Below are 22814 nucleotides of genomic sequence, written 5' to 3'. Positions count from 1 at the left end.
TGGCGGGGCTTATCTGAGATGGAGCGGGGGCAGCGCACAGCGGAGCCAGGATACCTACCTTCTCAGTGGTCAGGGACAGGAATGCAATAATAAAAAAGAAAAGAAGGTCTCCGCATTGGGAATGCAGATGGGGCAAAGACAGTGACGCTCCTGCACTCCCCCTCTGAGCCAGCAGATGGGCAGCCAGTGTGAGGTGGTGGGTGAGGGGTCTGGTCCCAGGGATGGGAAGGGGCTTTTGCCCAGCCATTTCTGTTTGCTTTTTTTTTTTTTTTTTTTTTTTTTTGAACCACAGGCTTTGACAGCCAAGCTTTCCTCAATTCTTTACACAACAGGAACCTTCCAGAGAGCATGCAGGAAGCGGCTGATGGCAGCAGAACCACAGCGGGGTAAAGAGGTGGTGGCAGCATGGGAGAGAGGCCCATGTCCAGGGAGAGGGGCGGAGAGGAAGAAGGATGGACAGACACAGAGAGGCAGAGACAGAAACAGAGAGAGGAGAAGAAATGAGAGGACAGATACAATGGCGGAAGGAAACAGACACAAGGAGGCAGAAAGACAGACAGGTGGACGCAGACAGAAAGAAGAGAGAAAAGCTAAAGCTGTTTAAACAAGGCCGGAGTGGACAGATGCGGCGGAGGAGGGGGGTGCATTTAAAAGGGAAGACAACCACAATTTCAATCGGGAGGACTGTCCTGCCTCAGATCAACCCCTGTCCCTGGCCCACGGGCGTTGGCATCGTTTTAGCAAAATTCATCCTTCCTGCCTTCTGGCTCTGTCCTGGGAAATGAGGGGAACATCCTGGGAGAACTGCAGAGCCGCTGTCTCCTATCCTGACCGCCCTGCTGCAGCTGTGGCCGCTGCTCCTCCTGCGGGAGGCAGGTCAGGGAGGGCCAAGGCACCTCTTCTTGAGGTCACTGGAGGCTGCCCACTGTGTGATGAAATGTTGGCCAGAGAGAGCACGGAAGGTTTGCCCTGAGACTTCTCTGTCGCTATCACCAAATGGTGCCCCCTCTGAATCTCCCTGACACATACATACATACATTTATTTATTTATTTATTTATTTATTTATTTATTTATTTATTTATTTTTCAGTGCTGAGGTCCAAACTCAGGACCTCGGCAGAGCGCCTGCTCTACCACTGAGACACACCCCTAGCCCTTCCTTGACCTTTCTAATGCTAGAGACAGGTGGAGCCAAGGCCAAAGACAAAGTGGCCCCACTTCTAAGAGGGCAAACTCTGAACACCCTTTATGGCCAGGGTGTTGGAGCCTGTGTGGGGGAAGCTAGCACCCGCCTGGCTCATGGAGCTGAAGGGAGCCTGGCAAAGGTTCCAGGTGACACCAGACAGAAGGACTTCTCCCATGAGGTCCCCTGCTCAGCATTTTACTCTTCTATCCCACGGTGTGTATCTTGAGTGGCTCCATTCCCTCTCTGTGCCTAATTATCTGTTTCCCTGTCTGTACATGAACTGGACAGCAATAATAGAGTGTGCTTCTGGAACAAGGGGGCACTTGTGTCCTAGTTCTTCAGTGTGGGCAGGCCCCAGTTCTAGGGAGTTGGGAGGACTTAAAAAGCATGCCATAGACCTCTGGAGGGTTCTGTGGAGGAAGGCTGGAGCCAAGGCAGCCAGAATCCTTCTCCCAAATCCTTGTCCTCTGGCTCAGGGCTCCCGTCATATTCTTTCCATTTACTACCTCTCTACAGAGGGTCTTGAGGTCAGAGGCCTTGGGTCTACTTTTTTTTTTTTTTTTTTTTTTTTTTTTTTTTGGTACTAGAGACTGAACCCAGGGTGCTTAACCACTGAGCCACATCCCCAGCCCTTTTTATTTATTTATTTTTTTAATTTCACAGACTCAGAAGCACTGATTTTGTTCATTTAAAAGTGGCAACAGTTCCAGTACCTGCCCTGGGGTGCCCTGGGTGGAGCGGGAGCTGCTGCTGATTTGGCAGAATCGGTGTGGATGTCATTTCAGTTTAGCATTTATCTTCCCTTTTAAATTCTGATAATGAGGGGAAAATAAGTATAGAGAGATATGTCTATGATTAACGTTCACTTAAAATTCAAAACCATCTCTGCATTAGGAAGAAAGGTTCCCACAGTGACACACACAAAAGCAAAATTCTAGAACAACACAGAAGAGAGGGGGGAAAAACAGCCCAGAGAGATAGTTTGCATTTCTGTACATTACACAGGAAAAATGAAATAAGGAAGGAAAAAGGAATACGAACAAAAACCAAAATAACAGGAAAAATGACATAACCTTCCCCACCCTCTTCCCTTGCCGGCTAAACAAGAAATGGAATCACAATATTACCACGTTTCAAATGGGAGAGGCTAAAAAACAAACAAAAACATAGACGGGGTTAAAAATGTTGAGCTTTTCTTTTTCTTTTTCTTTCTTTCTTTCTTTCTTTTTTCCATTTCTCTCTCTCTCTCTTTTTAAAGGTAGGTCCAAGAATACCACCCCCAGTACTTTTGTCCAAAGCCCTTTTTTTTGTAGTTGTCGTTAATGGTCAAGTCCGTGACACCCCAGCCCCCCATCTCGCCTCTCTGGATGGGAGAGAAACGGGCCTCATTTAACTCCCCCAAAAGCATTTTCAGGCAAAGAGGGGATGCCAGGGCATGTTAGAGACCCAGGTGTTCAAGGCCCCAGATCTCCCAAGTCCTTGGACAGGAATAGGATTTGGGGCCAAAGCTCCGAGCAGTGTGAAAGCACGGGCCCCTGGAACACTCCTGGGGCCACATCCTCATGGAGTACCATTTGGGAGGGAAAAGAGACATGGGTGCTGTGGAGTCTCCCTCCCCAAGGCTAGGTCCTCTTCCTCATCAGCTTGCTCAAGTCAGTGGGGGTATTTTGTATGCAGGAGCCCAGGACTCTTGCAGGGGTGGGGTAGTTGTTCAAAACTCCAGAGCCAGGAAGGGACCAGAAGGGGGAAGGGGCTCTCAACCCTGGTTTGAGACAATCTGTGATTGTGTCTCTCAGGAGGTCCCAGGAGGAGGCGATGCTGAAGAAGAGGCATTTGGGGCTAAGCAGGTTGCAGGGTCCCAGTGGGCATCTTGTCTAGCCTGGCCCTATGACCCTGCCTTGGGGAATGACTCTGCGCTCAGGCACGTGAGGGTGGCCACGCCCACTTCTGGCTCCCCCCATCAGCTCCAGGGCCTGTGTAGCTGTCCCTGCCACTACTACCATCAGCTACCCTTGCATGCCCTCTCCTACTCCCAAGACAGACGGGGCCTTCAGTTAGACCTTTCCCATGTGGCTCAACCACAGTCCCGGAAGCCAGCCCAAGAGCCTGGATCTTTTTCAGGTGGGACAGTCTAGAGACAGATAATGTCCTTCAGTAAAAAATCAATACTGAGATCAAGAGACATTTATCGGCTGTCCTTGCCTTTCCTCTGAGCCCCCCGGGGGAAGGGTGTTTGAGAAAAGAAAGGGAGTGGAGGGAATTAGCCAAAAATCAAAATGAAACTGACCGACATGGACACGTTCGCAGCTGAGACCTGAGGTCTGTGGAGGGCACCTCTCCCCGTTTGGCCTCGGCTTCCAGGGCAGTCTGTGGGTCTGGGGAGGAGCCTGCAGGCCTCCCTACCCCAGGTCCCAGAGTTCACGGGTGCCCCTGGCAGCACTGCCGACCCCTCTTTCTGAGGGGTGTCAACCTGTACCCTATAACCCACAGACACCAGGGTCTGGAGAACCTCCGCCCAGCCAGCCCATCCGCCATCTCGTGCCTGCACCATGCCTGTCTGTGGGGTGGAGGTGACTGTGTATCTCCTGGAGGTTAGGTGGGGACAGTTTTGTGGGCGGTATTGGTGTGGAGCCCCAGAGGGCGGCTCCCTGGGAGGTATCTTAGGAGGGTAGGTTGTGGGAAGTGGAACAGTAGGTTTGAGACACCTGTCCAAGTGTGGGCAGTGCCCAAAGAGGCAGATTCTCCAGGGCGCAGGGATTTTAGAAAGGCAGCTTTGTCGCAGCACAGGGACTGAGATGGGCGAGGGACCTGAGAGAGGTAGAGGAGCTAGCAGTGGGTCAGGGGAGGGACTCTGAGAGGGGGCAGTGTGCTCCTGTTTCTTGACTCCAGTATCTGACTGTGACTCCTACCAATGTCCTTGCCGGCTCCCCGCTAGGCCTGGGGGAGGCAGAGACCTTTGTTCCTCCCTAGTTCTGTACCAACGGAGTGCCTGGATGGTCAGCCCCTGCCTGGCCTTCAGTTCGCCAAGCTCAAGGGTGGCCCAAGCTTACAGGCCCTTTTCACCCTGCCATTAGGGCCGGGTGGGCCCAACAACCAGAGCACTCCTGGAGATTCCGGTGCCACGACGCCCCGCCCTCGATGGGGGTACGGGCCGGTGGGCGCAGGGGTAGGGAGGAAGCAGCCCCGCCCCTTTGACACACTCGTGTGCGCCCCTCTGGTGACCGCATCACCCCGCCACCAAAAAAACGGCGCATCCCGCCCGGCGCGGGAACCCTCCGCAAAACAGAGCATACGTACATCGGGCGGGCTGTGTGCCGAGCCAGGGCGGCCACGGTGCGCTCCGCTCCGCTGCCTGCTGCCGCCGTTCTGCTGGGGCGACCCCCATCCGCTGCAGCCTGACGGGGAAGGCGACCGGCTCCCGCTGGACCGCTGGCTGCCCGTCTTTCGCCCGTCGTCTCGGTGCTTGGGGCTCAGCCTGGGGGCGGGGGAATGGGGGAGCCCGCGTGGGACGCCCCCTCTGCTGGAGGCCGCTCCCTCGAATGCAGAGGGGACACTCCCACCCTCCCTTTGGACCTGAACGCAGCCGCACTGTCATGATTGCCTTCCGCCTCAGGGTATGTGGCACCTCAGCTCTTTCTGCAGGTGGTCACCTGCAGGACCCCGGCCAACGACTACCTACTGATCATTTGACATCTGTCCACCAGCCCTGCCAACCAGCCCTGGGTTGCTGAATCTGCAATACCCGCACCCCACACCCCCAAAAGTAAAAAAAGCCCACCTTGAGCCCTCTCAGAGCCAAGCCTACCTGCTAGGTGATCCGGAGTCACTGAAGTGCGAGGACAGCGAGGGGCTGGGGGAACTGCCACTGCTGTGGCGGTGGGACCTTCGGCTTGGGGACTCTGCGTGAGGCCTGGCGTGGGGGAGGGGAATCAGCTAGTGCCTAAGCTCTGCCCACTTTTGCCCTGGGGTTGCCTGACCTGCCTGCAGGGACCTGGTGAAGTCTGATGGAGGTCACTGCAGATCCCCATGGTTTCCTATAAAACTATCCAAAGGCAGCTAGTGCTGGCTGCAGAGAACAGCGGCCCCTACAGGTCAAGTGTCACAGTTAGGAAAAGGCGTCTTTTTTTCCCTAGGCAGTCCCAGCCTGGCTAGCCATCCCTCACCTGCTGCTCTTGTGACTTGAGATTGGGGAGGGCAGGGGGTCACAAAGATTGGGATGGAAAGGACCTTGGACTGGGAGACAGACAATGGCCTGCATTCCATCAGTGCCACTGACTCACCTAGGGCTTCCTCTCTGGGGGTGGGATCAATTCCCCCTGGGCAAGGTGGGCACTGGGAGCCAGCTCTCTTTGAGGCCTCATTTTGTGATGCTAAAAGGCCAGGGGAGAGGTGGAAGGGAGGGGGAAGGGCTTACCTCTTCCTCTCTTTGTTCTTTTCTTTTCTTTTGCTCTTGGGGCTCCTCGATCTGTGGGAAGCAGAGACCAAGCCTGAGCAGAACAGGAGGTGTGTGGGGCCTTGGAGCTCTGAAGCAGAACTGTGCTTGGCTACGGCCTGAAACGTGTTCCTCCCTGGCTGACAGGGACCTGCTGTCTCATCTGCTAGGGTGCTTCAAGGCCCCGAGAGGAAAGGGGGATTTTTTTTGCGGATCTGGCAGCATCAGGGTACAATTCTGGTGGGTTGAAAAGGTGACTTGCATGGCCTATGACATATCTTGGGACAGGCCCCCTAATGAGCTACTGTGGTAAGTGGCCCCTTCATACCTCTTTTATGCCCTCTCCTCTCAGGCTATGACCCAGCTGCGGGCAGCTCACCTGGGCTTTGGGATAGAGATGCTTCTCTTGGGCACGATCTCCTTGCTTTTCAATGACTTCTGGATCCATCTCCAGGGCTTCCCCAAAGCTGCCCACCCCTGTCCCCATACAGCTCTCTGGGGCAGGTCCCCCAACCCCAGTACCTTCTGCCTTTGATGGAAAGTTTGAGAAACTTCCAATTAGGTCTCAAAGACTCAAGCTGCCCCAAGTCCCTGTAGATGCCACCCTCCTTGATGCCACCTCTCACTGGTGATATTAGATTCCTTTAGTCCTTCTGATCCCAGAATGAAGCAATGTGACGATACATGACATGCCCTTCCCCCAGGAGCAGACTGAGTGGGGACAGGCCCAGGAGGCCAAGGGTTTGGGCTCCAGAAGCTGCACATCTCCGTGAGGCCCCAGTCTGTCTCCTCAGGAAGCTGGTCTAGCCCTGCTCACTTCCAGGTCCTCTCCAGGCCCCATGCTGATGGTGACCATGCTGGGACAGCAGGGGCACATAATGACCCATAGGCTTGGGTGGTGTGTGGGTGGGGTGGAGGGAGGATGGGAAATTGGGGAAACTGCAGGGGCAGGATTAGGTGTTGCGCAGTGGTCTCAGGCACTGAGGTCCCATCACAGGGAAGGGACTGGGGACTTTGTCCCTCCTCAGGGCTGCTGGAAGGAGGTCTGGCTCTGACGTCAACTATAGGAATGTAACTGCCCCACAGCTTCGGTCCCAGGCACCCCGGCTGTGCTGAGTCTCCTACCTTCTTGGCCTCACCTCTCTGCTGCACCTTGGCCAACCCCCTTCCCTGCCTGGGCCTCTCTTATCCTCTCCTCTCCTCCTTTCCCCTCCCCCAGCATGTCCTGGATAAGTCACTATCCTGCTTAGAGTCCCAGTGCGGGCTCCCAGCCCCACTAGTCAAGCCTGTAGGGGACTGGTACCTGCCCCTCGGAAGCTCCAGCTCTAGCCCCAGCCTGACCACTGTCTGCTGCAGCACTGAGCCCTCCACGCATGGAGGTCCTTCTGCCTGCCATCTGCTTTCCCTGTACATTTGGAGTCCTGATGCTGCTGCTTTCTCAGACACACCCCTTGGGTAGTGGAAATTCTTGAGCCACCTATGTCAAGGTTGACTCCTGGGCAGACAAAAGTTGCAAAGAATTGGTCTGTATGCTACCCACCCCCACCTGGCTCTGAGAAGCAGTTCCCAGAGTCAGAGGATGGAGCTGGGCCAGACTCATGACTCATCTCCTGTCATTATCTTTGCTTCGGGTGGGCCTCAGGGACCCTAAGCCCCTAACCCATGCTCCGCACAGCACTGCTCACCTGTGCCGTCTCTTCCTCCGGGATCCGGAATCAGACCTGTGTGGTGATAAAGGAGCTCTCCTGAGCTGGCCGGGCTTGGCCTGGGGATCCCGATGGGCCCATGGAAGCGAGAGGAGGCTCGGTGGAGGGTGGGGCGGTAAGGTACCTGTCTCTGCGGTGCTTCTTTACACTTTTCTTCTTCTTGCGCAGGGGTGAGGCGCTCCCACAGCTGTGGACACAGGGGTGAGCTGGGAGGGGAGCTGGAAATGACTGGAAAAGGCTTGGGGGCTGGGGTATGGAAGCTGGGAAGGGGATTCCAGGCCATGAAGCCCAGCTGCTCATAGTACAGTGTGATCTGAGGCCCAAAGATTGGATTGGTGAGGTCCCTAAAGATGGCTGTCTGTGTTGTGTCCCTGTTTCCCTTCCAGGCCCCTTGGTAAGGTGGTTGGAATCCCAAAGGTTAGAGCCTCCAGTGGTGGGATTACTGGCCTCTGTGAGGAAAAGCTGGCCCTGTGACAGAGTCCAGAGTCCAAGCCCTAAGGCATGAGGCCTTCTTCCAGCAGGATGGCCTTGGGGTCTGTCCCACCCACAGACATGCCCCACCTGTGCCCCAGCCTGCCCACCACCCTCATTACTGACCTGCAGTCTGACTCTAGTCTCCTCTTTTTGCTGAGGGTAGAAGCCAGGAGAAAGGACAGACAGATGGATATGTTAGTTGGGGCCCTAGGGTGTCACTCAGGGCAGGGAAGGGGGGCCAAGGACGGAGGAATGACAGATGAGGCACCACACATTTGGGGTGGTGGGTGCGGAAACCTTGGGGGAGGGCCGGGTTGTTGGATCACAGGCAGGTTGCTGTGTTCAGTTCTGGGGGGGTGGGGTCTTGGTGAAGGGGAGGGGCTCAATGAGGGGGCGGGAGCTAGAGAAGGGGAGGAGTTGAGTGAGGGAAGGTGTTTAGCAGTAGGAGGAGCTGAGACAGGTGCAGGGCTCACAGACCTGGGGGTCCCTCCCCCTCCCCGCGCCTGTCCCGGGGCCCTGCGCCTCTCACCGGCTTCTTCTGTGGCTGCCTTTCTTTTTCTTCTTTTTCTTGGGAGGGGGCGACGCCGAGCTGCTGGACCAGTGCTTGGTTCTGGGCGAGAAGGGGCGCAGGGCGGTGAGTGGGGCGGCCCCGTGCTGCCCTCCCCTCCGCCCTGGCGACCGCTCACCTGTACCCGCGGTGCCCGCGGTAGCAGGCGGCCGGGCAGTCGCAGTCCACTGGGCCGTCATCCTCCTCGAAGGGCGCGTACTCCAGGCCCGGCTCTGCACCCTCTGCTGGCCGTGGGGTCTCCGCCACGCTGCCGGCAACAAGGACTCTGACCACCTGTCTCTGCGGACCTCCTTCCCACTGCCCGTTCCTGGACCCCACGTGCTGACCTGGCCCCAAGGTCCGCGGGGTGCGGTGGTGGCTCCAGGAAGGGACCTGGGGGTCATCAGCTGGGGCGGCAGCATCTGCGGCCCCCACCCTTAAAGATCAGGCGGAGATTTGGGTAACCTAACCCAGCTATGCCCTTCCAGGTCCTCAGCCTTCGGTGACAATGTTTGCAAAGAGAAAAAGGAGCATCCAGGTGCCCACTTAGCCCTCTAAGTCCTAAGTTCCACCCTTCTCAGTCTGCCCTCCTTCCTGAGCCTCTTCCTCACCGAGTCCCCTCCTGAGTCCCCTCCTCTGTCCCGGTCCCACTCACTGAACTCCGCCCCCTCACTGAGCCCCCTGTTGATCCCTGTGTCCTTGAACCCCACCGCACTATTCAGGAGTCCCTCCCCGCCCTCCTTCCCTCCCTGAGCCCCATTCTCTTACTCACTCCTGACCTCCCCCTGGCTGATGTCGGTCTTTCTGAGTCCCTGAGCCCTCTGCCGATGGCTCCCTCCTCTTCCCCTCCTTTCCTCCCGCCCTGGCCTCAGCCTCTGAAATATTCATAGCCTCTCCTCTCTCCCCTCTGCAGCCTCCTGAGCCCTTGCTGCTCATCTCCCGCTCCCGGGATGTCCTCATCAATCACCCGCCGGCAGCGGAGGGTGCGGGCCTCAGCACTCTGCCGCTTCCCACACTCGCCATCCATTTCCGCAGAAGTCCCTGCTTTACTCAGTGGGGACCGACAACCTCCTGTCCCAGTTCAACAGCGGAGCCCCCAGCCATCATCTGCTACAGAGTGGAGTTCGTCCCTACTCGCCTTTCTCGTGTTGCTGTTGTTTTCCTATCTACAGGCAGCCGGGAAGAGCAAGGGCTTTGAAAGCTTCAGACAAGCTCTCATCATGCCCTGTCCCTGAGTCACTGCGTGGCCCTGGACCTGTCATGTTCCCTGGCCGCCCTCATCTCCCTATTTTTCCTTCGGTCCTGGGCATTGAACCTAGGGCCCTGGGCATGCTAGGCAAGTAGTCCAGAGGGAGCCGCACCCCCAGCCCTGTCAGGCCTTCTCTGGGCTTCTTCTCCAGGATGGGAGTGACTTTTGGGAAATTTCATGAAAGTAATGGATGCTGGGCATTTTTTTTTTTCCCAAGAAGCTTACAAGTGACTTTCCCTGGCTTCACCATAATGGGTTCCAGGGTGGCGAACCCTCATCTTCCATTTGTCATCCTTAGTGGCTCAGGTGGGGCCCCTCCCAGAGGGAGGCTCAGCCCTGGTTTCAGGAGAACTGCCTTCTCTCTTTGGTGCCACCAGCCTAGCTCACCCTTCCCCCCACAGAGGGAGGCCAGGGCTGGAATGCAGAGTGTGAAGGACATGAGCTTTGGATTCACACAGGTGGGTTTGGGTCCAAGCAGGACCACGCTGGCAGATCGAGGTCCTTATCTATACAAGGAGGAAAAGAAGATCCCAGCTTTGAGCAGAGGGCTAAGGAAGCTTCTTTCTGTGAAGCCCCTAACATGAGGCCTGGCCTGTGACGGTTCTGCCTGCACCTGGTAGACATTGTCAGGCAGGGGGCCTGCCAGCACTTACACACCAGTGCCTCTTCCAGGGAGAAATGACGCTGCAGTGCAGAGAGAGACGGAGGAAAGGGAGGCAGGTCATAGGTACAGAGCCAAAGAAGAGAACAAATCTCCAGCATGTGGCCACTAATGGACCATTTAAAGACAAAATTTGTATTAAGAATAAAAATGTAACCCAAATATGACAGGGTTATCTAGCCTGGAGGCCAGTCTTAAGAGTGTCATCCAATTCCCAAACACTGAGCTGGCCCTGACAGCCCTGGAGTCCACCCAGGTAGTAGGGAGTTTTATCTGGGGCGATGGAGGAGAGACTCAGGTCACCCTCCTGCCCCCGCAGAGCCAAACACGCCCGCATCCCTTCATTCAAACTTCTCTGCTCTTCTCTGTGGGTTTTCCCTGAAGCTGGTAGCCTCCTACCTCCTGTCCCTGTCCTTGAATCTCAAACTCCCTCTGCCTGCCCAGCCCTCTATGCTCCGAGGGCCCGTCACCCCCTACACAGCTCATCATCCGCAGGAACGTCTGACACATAAAATACAGTCTTTAGCAAAACATAAGGGCACCTCAAATAGTGTGTGGGTGAGCCAGTGGGAGCGAGAGCTTCAGTTGATCCTGACACAAACATGCTGAAGGTTATTTACAAAATAAAATAGCTCAGTCTGGGTAGCACCTCCTGCAGGACACTGTCTCCCCACCCTCCTTTAACTGCCTCTCCCATCCTCCCTCCTAGAAAGGGTCTCTCTCATGTTCCTGTCCCTGCTAGGTAGACCATTGGGGTCTTATCTGCTGGGAGCATTGGAGGATGGGATTAGGGTACTGTAGCAGGCCTAGGGAGAGAGGCAAGGTCTCAAATCCTTCTGTATCTTCTTTTTTAATTATTTTGCTTTTTGTAATATTGGGGATTGAAGGTGCTCTACCACTGAGCCACGTCCCCAGCCTTAAAGCCTTCTAGGACTTGTTCTGGGAGTTTCAGGGACAAAAATGGATGTGGACTGAGGCTTCTCTTGCTGGCTTCATTTCTCTTTGCTTTTTGAGGTCCTGAGGATCAAACCCAGGGCTTGAGCTTGCTGACCATGTGCTGTACCACTGAGCTACATCTCAGCCCTCAGCCCCCTTTGCTGGCTTTGTGCTCCTGGTTCCCCTACATCTGTTTTGAGGGGATCTCCCAGGGCTAGAACCCGGGTTGTCCTATCTTATTTCCCCTGAATGATAATATCACTAAGAATTATGTTCTCTATTGTTTAAATGGCTCTCAGGATTTCACTATCCCACTTTCTAACTTAGAGAAACTACCTGTACCCATTTTATAGATGGGAAAACAGACCCAGAGAGGGAAAGGAATAGTCCTTGTAGAGTTGAGGCCTTTAAGGTAAGTATTAAGTTCAGCTATGCAACTGGCTTTTTTCTTCTTCTTCTTCTTGGTACTGGGGATTGAACCCACTGGTGCTTAACCACTGAGCCACATCCCCACTCCTTTTCTGTATTTTATTTAGAGACAGGGTCTCACTGAGTTGCTTAGGGACTAGCTAAGTTGCTGAAGCTGGCTTTGGACTTGCGATTCTCCTGCCTCAGCCTCCTGAGCTGCTGAGATGACAGGCGTGGGCCACTGTACCTGGCTACAACTGGCTTTGAGAATTCTTGTGCCAATAGGACAGGCCTTGAATTTGCTGGTGGACCTTCCCTGCCCATATCCAGAGCTGGGGCTTTTAGCTCAGTTGGCCCTTCCCTGCTGTATAGGGACGGCTGTAGATGTGTGCACTGGATGTATTTAATGTTTTATACTCTGCGGTTCACGCTTGTTACCTAGTTGACCCTCATCATGTCCATGGAGTGGGCACAGGAGGTGTTGCCCACTATGCCAACAGACTGAGCCCTGAAGAAATGACCAAAGTAGGTGCAGACAGTCTGCTGCTGAGGGACAGAGGATGTGTTGCAGTGGGACACAGAGCCCTGTGAGGCATATGTTGGACCTGCCACCCCGGCAGAGCTCAGACCCTGTGAAGACTGCAGGCCACGTGCTCTTCCTGAGGCCAGCAGTTCCGCTAATTAACTCTGATTCCCATTAGCCTGGAGCGTGATGGCCAGCTGGCCGATGACACATCCAGAACGAGGGGGGATTCCAGGCATGGGGTCTGCCCTCTCTGCTCAGCCACTCAGACTGCATGCCAGGACTGTCGTGGACCTTGGGTGGGAGCAGGAACAGGGCTGGATCAGCTCTAGCACCACGCGGTGATCTGCTGCCTATTACAATTACCAACCCAGGTGCCAGGCACTATCCGATCAATTAACATGTACTTATCTCATTGAATCATCAAGTGCTCTATGGCACAGGGACCACCATTAATATTCCCATCTTGTGGATGAAACTAGAAGGTACCCAGAGCTCACACTCTGTATACCCCCAGCTACACTGCGGGGAAAACCTGGCATTTGGTCCTTCTGTTCATGTAAGGAAATAGCTTATGAGCACTGTTTTCCACAAACAGGATTTTGTTATATAACTATGAAAACAATGTTTCTTAAAGGTTATTTGTTGGACTGGGGAAAAAATAAGAATTGAAGGCAGCTGCGAGAAGCATGGAAAATGCTGAATGTGCTCAGAAGAGAAGAAGAGGCAACTTTCCCCCAGGGAGATCAGCAATGCAGTTTTTAGAGGCCGCTTGCATGAGGGGTATATTTGAACCCATGTGAAGGGGGCTAGGGTGTTTGGGGGCTGAGGGTCCAGAATAAACAAAGGATGGAAGTGAGAATGTTCAGGACGCCAAGGAACAGCAAGCAGGTCAGGCTGGCCCATGCTGAGGGTGGGAGTGGGGCTGAGTTCCGGGAGTGGGAGGCTTGGACACCAGCAAAGGAAGCCAGGCTTGATTTCATGGGTGCTAAGGAGCCTCAGCCACCCCCCACCCCCCAGAGTGTGTCTGGCTTTGCCATTTAAACCTAAGAGGGCATTGAATCTCTCCATGTCCCCATATACCAGTCTATGATGGGGGGAGGCCAGAGGAGCACAGGGCCTGCTGCAGGATCAGAGGGCTTCATAGGCTCTGGAGGGAGCCTCTCAGTTGGCAGAGGATGGAGACAGCCAGGCAGAAGGGGAGAAATCAAGGTCAATTGGGCATTTGCCCTCGCCGTGTGATTATGGGATGGTGGTGGTGATTTTCAGGTCATGACATGTGATTGCTCTATACCAGGCACCGTCCCCCGCCACTGTCTCGTTTAATTTCCTCAACAACTCTATGACACAGACACTCACATCCCCATTTCATAGGTAAATAAATGGAGACCCAGAGAAGTCAAGGACCTGCCCAAGTCACATACTGGGTTTGGTGGAGCTGGGATCCGCACAGGGGATTGAGAAATTAGAGATTTGGACAGGTGGTGTCTGTCTCCAGAGCCCACACTCACTCTCCCATACCCCTTCTAAGAAGTGAGCTGAGATGTGAAGACCCGGTCAGAGGAAGGAGCAAGACCAGACTGCGGCCTGCCCTCCCTCTTTGCTACCTCTGTGCCTCAGACCAGGGCAGCCTGTGTTCAGCACCACGGACAGCTCCCCCACTTGGGCCCTGACAGCCAGTTTCTTCCTTGTTTGGAGGACTATTTGAATACCATTTCTGCTGCCTGAACTGTAAGTCGGCTTCTCTCTTGCTGCATTAATGGAGAAACCGAGGTTTTGGGGGAGACTGGGTGAGCCACACTGTTCTAGGTACCAGATACAAGCAAAAGAAATGACTAAGATCCTGTCCTCCTGGAACTGACAGCTTAGTGGAAAACCAACCTCTGGGAAGTGGGCAGGGGAAGGGGACACAGCAGAAGCCCTCAGAGGGGCAGAGGAAGTTCCTGGGGAGCTGCCTCTTGGGAGCAGAGGGGAAAGTGAGCTTTCAGAAGGGGAAGCACAATGGTGGCACATGCTAGAGAGAGGCCACAGGCCAGGGGAAGTGGAGCCCAGGTGGCCGTGGCCAAGCAGGTCTCAGAGTCATGGGGACAGAGCCACATCTCCATGGCTTAAAGAAGTGGAGACAGTGGGTGCTTATGAAAATTAGGCTGATAAAGGAAAGGAAATGTGGGACGGTAGCTAAGTGGAAAGCAGGGTTGAGGGAGTGCGGTTTTCTTTGGAATAGGAATTAGGCCAAAGGGAAGAACTTCTAGCTCGAGCTGGAGGGGACAGTTGTCACAGGGAAGGCTCTGAGACAGTGGAACAAGTTGGATCCAGAGGCTTCTTGTTCTCACTCACATGAGAGAGGAAAACATGGGTGGTGTTCCAGAAGGGCCCTGGGGCAGTGTTAGGGGCACAGGTCAGAGAGCCAGGGTCTTCTTGTTGTGGCAGCATCAGAGAGAATCTGGTTGTCAGGATGATGAGAAGGGAGGAGAAGGGTCAGCCCTGCCCACAGAGACAGGGAATGGTGCAGCAGTGGTGAGTTCTGGGCGGCTGAAGGGAAGGACTTGGTGTCGGCCAACCCTGGATCCTCACCCAGGGTCCAGAGAGGAGGAGAGACTGGGAAGGCTGAGCCTGGCTTCCCGAGGTCACCCTTGAACCTCCCTGCCAAACCAGAGGTCGACTCTAACTGCTTTCACTACCGCCCTGACCAGAGAGATGAGGTTTAACTGGGCAACTTGGGAAAGAGTCCATCCTAGCAGAGCAGAGAGTCTGCAGCAAAGGCCTTCCCAATCCCTACTGGGGTCCTTGTCCTACGCTTCCCGCCAGAGAAGCCCGGGATGCTGGAGCTGGTGAGGAAATAAGGGGTTAGCAAGGTGAAGATGCATTCAAGTGGACTCAATAGCACCCCCGAGCACACACCACCTGGCAGGCATGGAGCTGGGCCAGCCCTCCAGCCACAGCTGGACCCCAGCAGACACAGCCTGTGCCCACCCATCTAATTTTTGCAGCTAGACCCATTTTCATTGTGGTTTCAAGTGCTGTGGGGTTCTACTCTGCTCCGAGTCCGAAACGTCCCTGTTTGAGCAAAACCCGCCCAGAGGCCCACAGCTCACCACTGCTGCCCTGCCCTGAGGCCGCAGAGACAAGGCCTCCATGGAGCCCACACCCTCGTGACCTGCTAAGCCTTTGGCCATCACAGGAAAGGTACTGGTGTGCGGATTTCCGTCTTGTGCCCTGGGCCAGGTCACGGCTTCCAGCGAGCAGGGTCCATGCTCTCTCCTCCTCCACCCACCCCAGCACCCACCCCAGCGCTGACCCCCTGAGGGAGCACCTGGACAGGCCCCTCTGGTTCCCCTCTGTGCCCACCCTGCCCCTATCCAGGGAGCACTCACATGTGGGCCCCAGGCCGGTCCTCCCTGGTGAGCACTCCTTCCTTCTCCATCAGCATCTGCCGGAACGTTCCCACCTTCTGCCGGATCTCTTCCTCGGAGTACCTGTGGGGCACAGAGAGCTGCAGGCCTGCTTTCCTGGCTTCTGCTCTCTCCCTCTGCCTCTTCCCCAGCCCAGGGTCACAAGGGCACACGCCTGCCTGACCACAGAGCCCGGTCAGGCCCTCGGTGCTGAGGAGGCCCAAGGCCCGTCTATGTGCACCAGGCCGACCAACCACCCAAACACAACCAGACCAAGGGAGGAGTCAGGTCAGGGGTGGCCCTAGTCCCAGCAACACAGGAGGCTAAGGTGGGAGCATCACTTAGCGAGGGAGTTCAGGGCCAGCCTGAGCCGCACAGGGAGACTCAACAATCATGAGAAAAAGTTAAAAAAAAAAAAAGTTGTTCCCAGAGGTGGGGAGAGCTGACCCAGGTGTGTGCTAGACTCCAGCCCCAGAGGTCGCTGTCCCACATCTCTGAGATATTTTTCGGGAGAAGCAAGAATCCTGGCTTGGACAGAGGTACCTCCCACCCCCACCCCCTGTTTTTTGTACCAGGGATTGAACCCAGGGGTGCTTAACCACTGAGCCACACCCACAGCCCTTTTTATTTTGAGACAGGGGCTTGCTAAGCTGCATAGGGTCTTGCTAAATTGCTGAGGCTGGCCTTGAACTTGTGATCCTCCTGCCTCAGCCTCCCCAGCTGTTGGGGTTACAGGGGTGTGCCACCGCACATGGCAGGCATGGCCTTTTCTGCTTACTTGGCCTCACTGATGGCTGATCCTCACAGCAGCCTTGGGAGGTCCTCAGAGCAGGACCGCTGCTGCCAGATCAAGGCTGCCAAGGGGCTTGTCTGTGTCCCATGGAACATCCTTTACTCCCCTTTCTGGGCCTCTGATGGGCGCTCCTGACTTCTCTGCCCTGTTCTCCCTCCTGGAGCCCAAACTCAGGCCAGGGACTACCACTACCCTTGCCCCTGCCCCTGCCCCTGCCCCAGGGTCCGTCATCCCCTCTCTGCAACACGGTCACAGTGCTTTCCTGGCCCCCCAGTCCTTCAGACATCTCTGCCTCTGGACTGGGTCCTTGCTGCCCCCCAGGATCTCTGCACCTCGCCTCTCCCCTGACACATAGCGGGTTCTAGTGGCTGTTACTGAGTGAATCTTGTGTCATGACCTCTCTGGGCTACAGGTCATTCCTTGTCCCGGGCAGAAGACACGCACCAGGACAGGAACAGGGAATGGGGGAGTGTCCTATCTTGTCCCTGCCATCTGATCCCTACCCTGTGTCTGTCCCCACCACAGGGCCAACCCTCCCACTCATGCTCTTCTTTCTCAAGGATCCCATCCCGCTTCCTCCCCTTGGTCTTTCCCTGCACTCCTCCAACAAACATTAGCAGACAGCAAGTGGCAAGTCTTCAGGGCCTCGAAACAAACACGTCCTTGGACTCCCCGATGACCGTCCAGGCTCACCCTGTGGAAACCGTCACGGCTAAAGCACCAAGACTCGCCTCTCTCAGTGTCGACAGCAGGACGGATCCCGCCACCAGGTTCAGGGCCAGAATTTGTGTTTCCATAGCAACTGAACCCTCCCAGACCCTGGCAGGTGATTCATGCTCCAGTAATTCTCTCTCGACTTGTCTGTGTCCTGCTCTGGCCTGGAATTCCTGAGGGCACGGGCCATCTCTGTCTCCTTGGCTGTGATGTCCCTGGTGCCTGGCATTGTGCCTGCCGTGTTGTGGCATCCAACATGTTTTGGCAAATGAGTAGCTGGTGATGGAGAGGCACTGGTGAGTTTGAAGATGATTCCAGTGCTGTGTGGCTGGAGGAGAGGGACCTGGACACAGTGGGGACAGGGACCTGGAAGCAGGGAGGCTGACATTGGGCCACTGTACGGATTCATGTAGGAGACAGTGAGTCAGAGTGATCCTGAGAAAGGAGGGAAAACAAGGGACACACATAATCTAGGAGGGAGAGTGGACTTGGGAACCCACTGGCTCTGCACGGCGGTGGGGGTGGGCTGGAGCAGGAGAACCGGTTCCTTCCTACCCGGCCCCTGACCCGACTCTCTGCAGACTCAGGTTCCTGTGCAGCAGTGATAGGCAGGACTGGGGCCGGTATGCTGGGGTGGGGTGCAGGCCACCTGTGCTGAGGCCTGTAACCCAGCTTCGCCAACCTCTGGGCCCTTCGCACCCCAGCTTCTGTTGAACTGCAGTCTCGATGTCCCCTGGAAATGCCAGTCTGTTGGCCTGGCTGCTTGTTGGGGCTGGCCAGTTGGGCTGTCCCTAGGCCCAGAAAGAGGGAGTGGTGGCTTCTCTGTGAGCAACTGAAGACACAGAACAACCGTTCCATGTCACCTTCTCCTTAGGACACTAGCTTGTCATTGTCACCAGCAGAGACGAACAGCACAGGCCCTCAACAGCACTCAGCCCCTGACTCATAGACCCCGGGAGAGAGGCAGAGGCTAGCTGGGTCACTGGCATGAGACCCTGGGCCAGGTAGAATAGGGGAGGAGATGGCCCAAGAGCAAGTCTGGGGCAGCTCCCCAGCTTCTCGAGAGGGGGCTGCGGACAGGGTCCAAGCCCGGTAGCCGGGGGTCTGTGGAGTGTGTGGGGGTGGAGAGGAGGGTTTCTCCAAGACCTGGAGTGGCCCATGTGCAGAGGCCTAGGACTCACCCCAGGGCCAGCTGGTCATGGGCAAGCTGCCCAGCCCAGGCATTGCTGGGGGCGGGAATGTTGGTTTAAAACATCTCAGAGGTGTGGGGAGGGTTTCTCTGCCCCATGTGTCTTGCTGGGGACACTGAGGGCCCAGAGATGTCATCTGGTTATTGCACAGAGAAATCTCAAGTGTGCCACCACCTCTGAGTCTCCCTTCCTTCAGATGTCTAAGGCTCAGCCTTCTCTGTTGAGGCCATGGGGGACAGTCATCGAGGCGACACGCAGTAGAGCCAGGTAGCCCCTTTTTAGTCCTGACACCCCAGCTTACTAGCTCTGCGACCTTGGGCAAATCCATATGCTTTTCCTAGCCTTGCCTTTTACGTCTGTGAAATGGGAACATGACCAGGGACATGACCAGCCTGTTAAGGGTGTCTTGTGGATTAAGGTAGGTGATGCCCTTGAAGCTCTTTGTACAGAGTCTGGCACACAGTAGATGCTAAATAAATGCTGGACACTGAGGCTTATTGGCTCCAGAACAGTGGGGACAGAGGGTCCAGGTTCTTTGCCTTTTATCACCCCTGACCTCTGCCAGGGCAGCAGGGCACCAGGGCTTCAGGAGTCACTTGGGCCTCCTCTCTGCTTTTTCAGAAGGCCAAGGCTGATATGCAGGCAGGAGGCTGCTCCAAACCACACTCCCTGAGGAGGTGGCACATCTGCCACTCTAAGGCCACGCAGAGGGCTTGGCTGGCGTGACCAAAGCCTCAGACTCAAAGTCAAGGGCGCAGTAGGGGCTCTGGGCGGGCACTGATGTCGGCCTCGGTGCCTGGCCTCCTGGCTCCAGGGCTTCTCCTGCCCTCGGACTTCCTCAGTCTCCATTCCACTCTGTGACCCTGAAGGAAGGACTCGCCAAATTCACTGTGGCCTCGGGGTTTTCCCGGATCACTTACTAGGGCAGGGGCAGGTGAGGTCCCTGGAAAGGACCTCAGAACCCTGGAAGGGCCCCAGAACAGCCCCAGAAGGCTTAATCTTGCCTGTCCTTTCTTCACCCCTGCTCTGAAGGTGAGGGTGGCTACATTCCCATTTTACAGATGGGCAATCAGAACCGGGAGAGGAAAGGGCTCCAGGCTCGCAGCCCAGCTAGGGGCAGAACCATGCTGTCACTGCCCTGTGTCCTCACGAGGAGGGGCATGGCAAGAGGTGAGTAGGGTCGGGGGGGATGCTGAGGAGTAGGGGGATCATCGCATCATGAATGCTGGGGCTCTGTGTCCCCAAACCCCGCAGCCTGCGTGCAGAGGCTGCCTGGGAAGGTGACTTCAAGTGCAGTGTCAACTGCCAGCAAATTAGCCAGCCATCCATCAACATTAAGGGAAGGGATTGCTCTGTAATGGGGCCAGCGAGCCTGTCTGCCTGTGACTGGTGGCAGTATTTGTCAAATGCCTGAGAACTAGTAAATAAATACGAATGAACCCGCGTTGGCAGAAATGAATACCAGTGACTAGACTGTGTGAAACTGCTGGGTCCCAGTGTTACCAAGCCCTTGGAGGGGACTGTCCATTTGTGCTGTGGTCCAGGGACCCCTAGAACAGCCCCCGAAGGCAGGTCACCTGTGGTACCTGTAAGGAAGCCATGGTTTGGCCAAGGTCAAGCTAGGCGGAGAGCCTGGACAGCTCGGATTCAGAGTGGCTGTGGCCCCCACCCCAGGTCACATGGCTACTAAAGGACAGGAAGGTGGGGGAGGGTAACTCCAGCTTTCAGAGGAGACTCCAGTCTAAGGGACACCTGAAGGGGGACTGGGCAGGGAGAAGGGCCCTACCACGTCTTGAGAACTAGAGGGCGTTTCCCAGAGAGGCAGCAGACCTTGACACTGGGGGTCTAATGCCAAGGACAGGATGTGGCCAAACCCCCGTGGCCCTCTGCTTGGGCTCAGGAAGGAGGGCTCATGGATGGATGGGCCCTGGGAGGGAAGGTCAGGGAAGAGGAGGGCTGGAGTGGGGGTAGGAGGGTTGACAGGGCAGAGGGGACTCAGGAGGAGGAGGGCAGGAACTTGGGGAAGGCTGTTCCTTCCCTGTCCCTGACAACCCTCGTTCCCCACCCACACCACCCCAGTCCCCTCAGCCCTGGAGTCTCCAACTCAGTAGGTCGGCAGGTTTAATAAAGGCCCCAGATGCTCTCTGTGGAGGATGCTCTTGCCCCCTCTACCCGGCCCAGAACCCCGGCTCGTCCCATCCCTTCGTTCACTGCCGGCTGGGGGCTCCTCTCTGCCCTTAGTGTCCTCCCTTTCAGCCATCCATTTCTGCAGGGGACCTACCTGGTCCCCCCTGGGCACTGGGTCCCTGTTTCTCCTCCCTCCCAGCAGCCCTGCTGCGGCTGCCCTGGAGGCTGAGTGCAGACCTGGCTGTGGCCCACTTTCCCGATGGCCTTCCACTGTGGCTGTCTGAGCCTCAGTGTCTCTCTGAGCTCTGCAGAGATGGTGGCCCCTGTCTTGGCTACCCCCTGGGGAGCCCAGGGGCCTGGGCGTTCAGATGCAGGTGAAGTTTGGAAGAACTGTGGACTCGGGCCACACCTGGGCTCTACGTGGCTCCAGACCCTGACCCAGGCACAGGTTGCTTCGGGGCCAGCCCTGCTCCAGCCCACTGTGTCAATGCACTCTGGACAGATGCCAAGGGAGCTTTCGGACCCCTGGCTGTCCCTGGAGCTGCAGGAATGGGACCAGCCTTGTTCTGTTCCTGTGCCTCCAGCTCCCTGAGAGGGGGCTTCTGGCCTCCGCTAGACGGGAATGTATGCATGTCCTTAACCCTTTCTGACTGACGAGTGTACTCAGAGGTTGGAATTACTGCTCCCCACCCATGGTGTGACGAACTCCTACTCATCCTTCAGAGCCCATTCAAATGCTTTGTTCTCTGGCAGCCTCCCCTCCCCTGGCAGAATCTCTGCTCGGGCTTCTGAAGCGCTTGGCCCTCACCTCCCCTGTCCTTTAACCATGATTCTAGTCTGCTTGGTGGTGGATGTTAACGTGTTTGTGTCTGTTCTGAGACAGTATTTAGGGGTGGAGGGGTGGTCTTTGAGGACAGGAAATGACCTGAACCCAGCAGGTGATTCCTTTGCTGAAGCCACGGTCACCCCTGGTACACACTAAGTATCCCAGTGTTTTCTTGTCTGGCTGCAGGACTGGTATGGCAGCTTGATCCACCCATTTCACAGATGGGGAAACCAAAAGGCCTTAAACCCAGTGGTGCTATGCTGAGCTACATCACCAACCCCCTTTTTTAAAAAAAATCGAGACAGCATTGCTGAGGCTGGCCTTGAACTTGCCATCCTCCTGACTCAGCCTCCTGAGTCACTGGGATTACAAGCGTGGGCCACGGGGATGAGCTTGTCATTGGTGTTTAAGTGCCTCTCTCCCCCTGGGGCTGGATGTTTCTGGGGACTGTGTCTCCTTGACTTCTGGGAATCCAGAGCCCAGCTTGACAGACAGCAGGTGTTCAAAGACAATTTGTAGGTTGAATAAACGAACAGAGGAACGAAAGGTGGGCTGGGCTTGCCATGGTTGGCCCAGCTGGCCCAAGACCCTGGCTCTTTGCTGGACTAGCCCCTGGCCTGGGCCTGGGCCCTCGCCTGGCTCCTCGCCTGGCCCCGCCCAGCCCGCCACGTCACTCACCCCTGCTCCTCCATCATCTCCTGCAGCTCCATGCACTTGAGCTCCACGCGCCGCTTGCGCTCGTGGTCCAGGATCTCCCGGTGCGCGCGCTTCACCAGGCCCGGCTCTGCCGTGCGCAGCTCCTCCTCTGCCCGCGGCCAGGCCCCGGTCGAGGCTCCGGGCTGCGGGAAGCCGTTGGCGGCGTCGGGTGGGGACGGCATGCTGGCCGCCCCGTTGTTCACGGTGGAGGACATGGCCGGTGGCCCCGGAGCCGCGGGCCCTGTGGGACAGACAAACCCGAGGCGGGATGGTCACTTCTGGGCCACCTGCTAAGCTCCCTTCTGCGAGTTAATCCTGGAGATTGAAGGACCCGCCCATGGCTCTAATCCGTGGCTCCCAGGCCGCAGCACACAGATGACAGGTTGCACCTTTGGGTCACACCTGGGGCCTGAATGGGGTGGGATGCTGGCTGTCCCCATCTGTAAGTGGGTGGGTGCAGGCTGGATTAGGTGGCCTGCAAAGGCTGTAGGCTAGTCATCTCCAGGGACCTGGCCACTACCCAGGATGCCCCTCTGCCCTGTGCAGATGCCTGCGTGGCCCCCTAACTCCCCAGTCAACCAGGCAACTCAGAATCTTTGTTAGTTTTATTTATTTATTGTCTTTCCTTCAGGCTCAGCTTAAACCATTCCCACATGCCCCAGCCCACTGGCCTGGCTCTGTCTAATAGGGTCACAGACTATGGATGCTTCGACCTCCCAGGCTTCACCCAGGGCAGCTCTGCAGACATGGGAAGCCGGGGTCTTCTCAAGTTCCCATTCCAGACATACTTTCCAATCCCCACAGTGATCAGGTTAATTTCTTTAAAACCAACATTCTGGGTGGGGGTGTCTCCCTCATATTAAAGGCCACAGTTCTGTCACCTCCTTTGTTCTGGAAACACTGCTTCTAATAATGTGACCAAAGATGACATTGACATTAGCTTTCCAGGCAGAC

General features: G+C 56.1%; 1 protein-coding gene across 1 annotated transcript in view; it reads right to left on the bottom strand.

Annotated features, from left to right (window-relative positions):
- SRRM3 (serine/arginine repetitive matrix 3) overlaps positions 1-22075 on the bottom strand; it is a gene marked incomplete at its 5' end in the record, with an annotated part of 32329 nt that extends 10254 nt beyond the window's left edge. The window contains 10 exons of the mRNA XM_081299769.1: positions 4484-4661; positions 4992-5096; positions 5601-5651; positions 7304-7339; positions 7449-7511; positions 7922-7951; positions 8328-8408; positions 8485-8613; positions 15497-15598; positions 21843-22075. Coding sequence (XP_081155895.1) covers positions 4484-4661; positions 4992-5096; positions 5601-5651; positions 7304-7339; positions 7449-7511; positions 7922-7951; positions 8328-8408; positions 8485-8613; positions 15497-15598; positions 21843-22075 — 1008 coding nt within the window. The remainder of the gene's footprint in view (positions 1-4483; positions 4662-4991; positions 5097-5600; positions 5652-7303; positions 7340-7448; positions 7512-7921; positions 7952-8327; positions 8409-8484; positions 8614-15496; positions 15599-21842) is intronic.
- Between the last annotated feature and the right edge of the window lie 739 nt (positions 22076-22814).

This window comes from Spermophilus citellus (assembly GCF_964194105.1).
Source record: "Spermophilus citellus genome assembly, chromosome: 6".
In the NCBI taxonomy this organism is placed as follows: Eukaryota; Metazoa; Chordata; class Mammalia; order Rodentia; family Sciuridae; genus Spermophilus; species Spermophilus citellus.
Note: the sequence above shows the minus strand (reverse complement) of the source record. Positions and strands in the feature narration are given on the sequence as shown.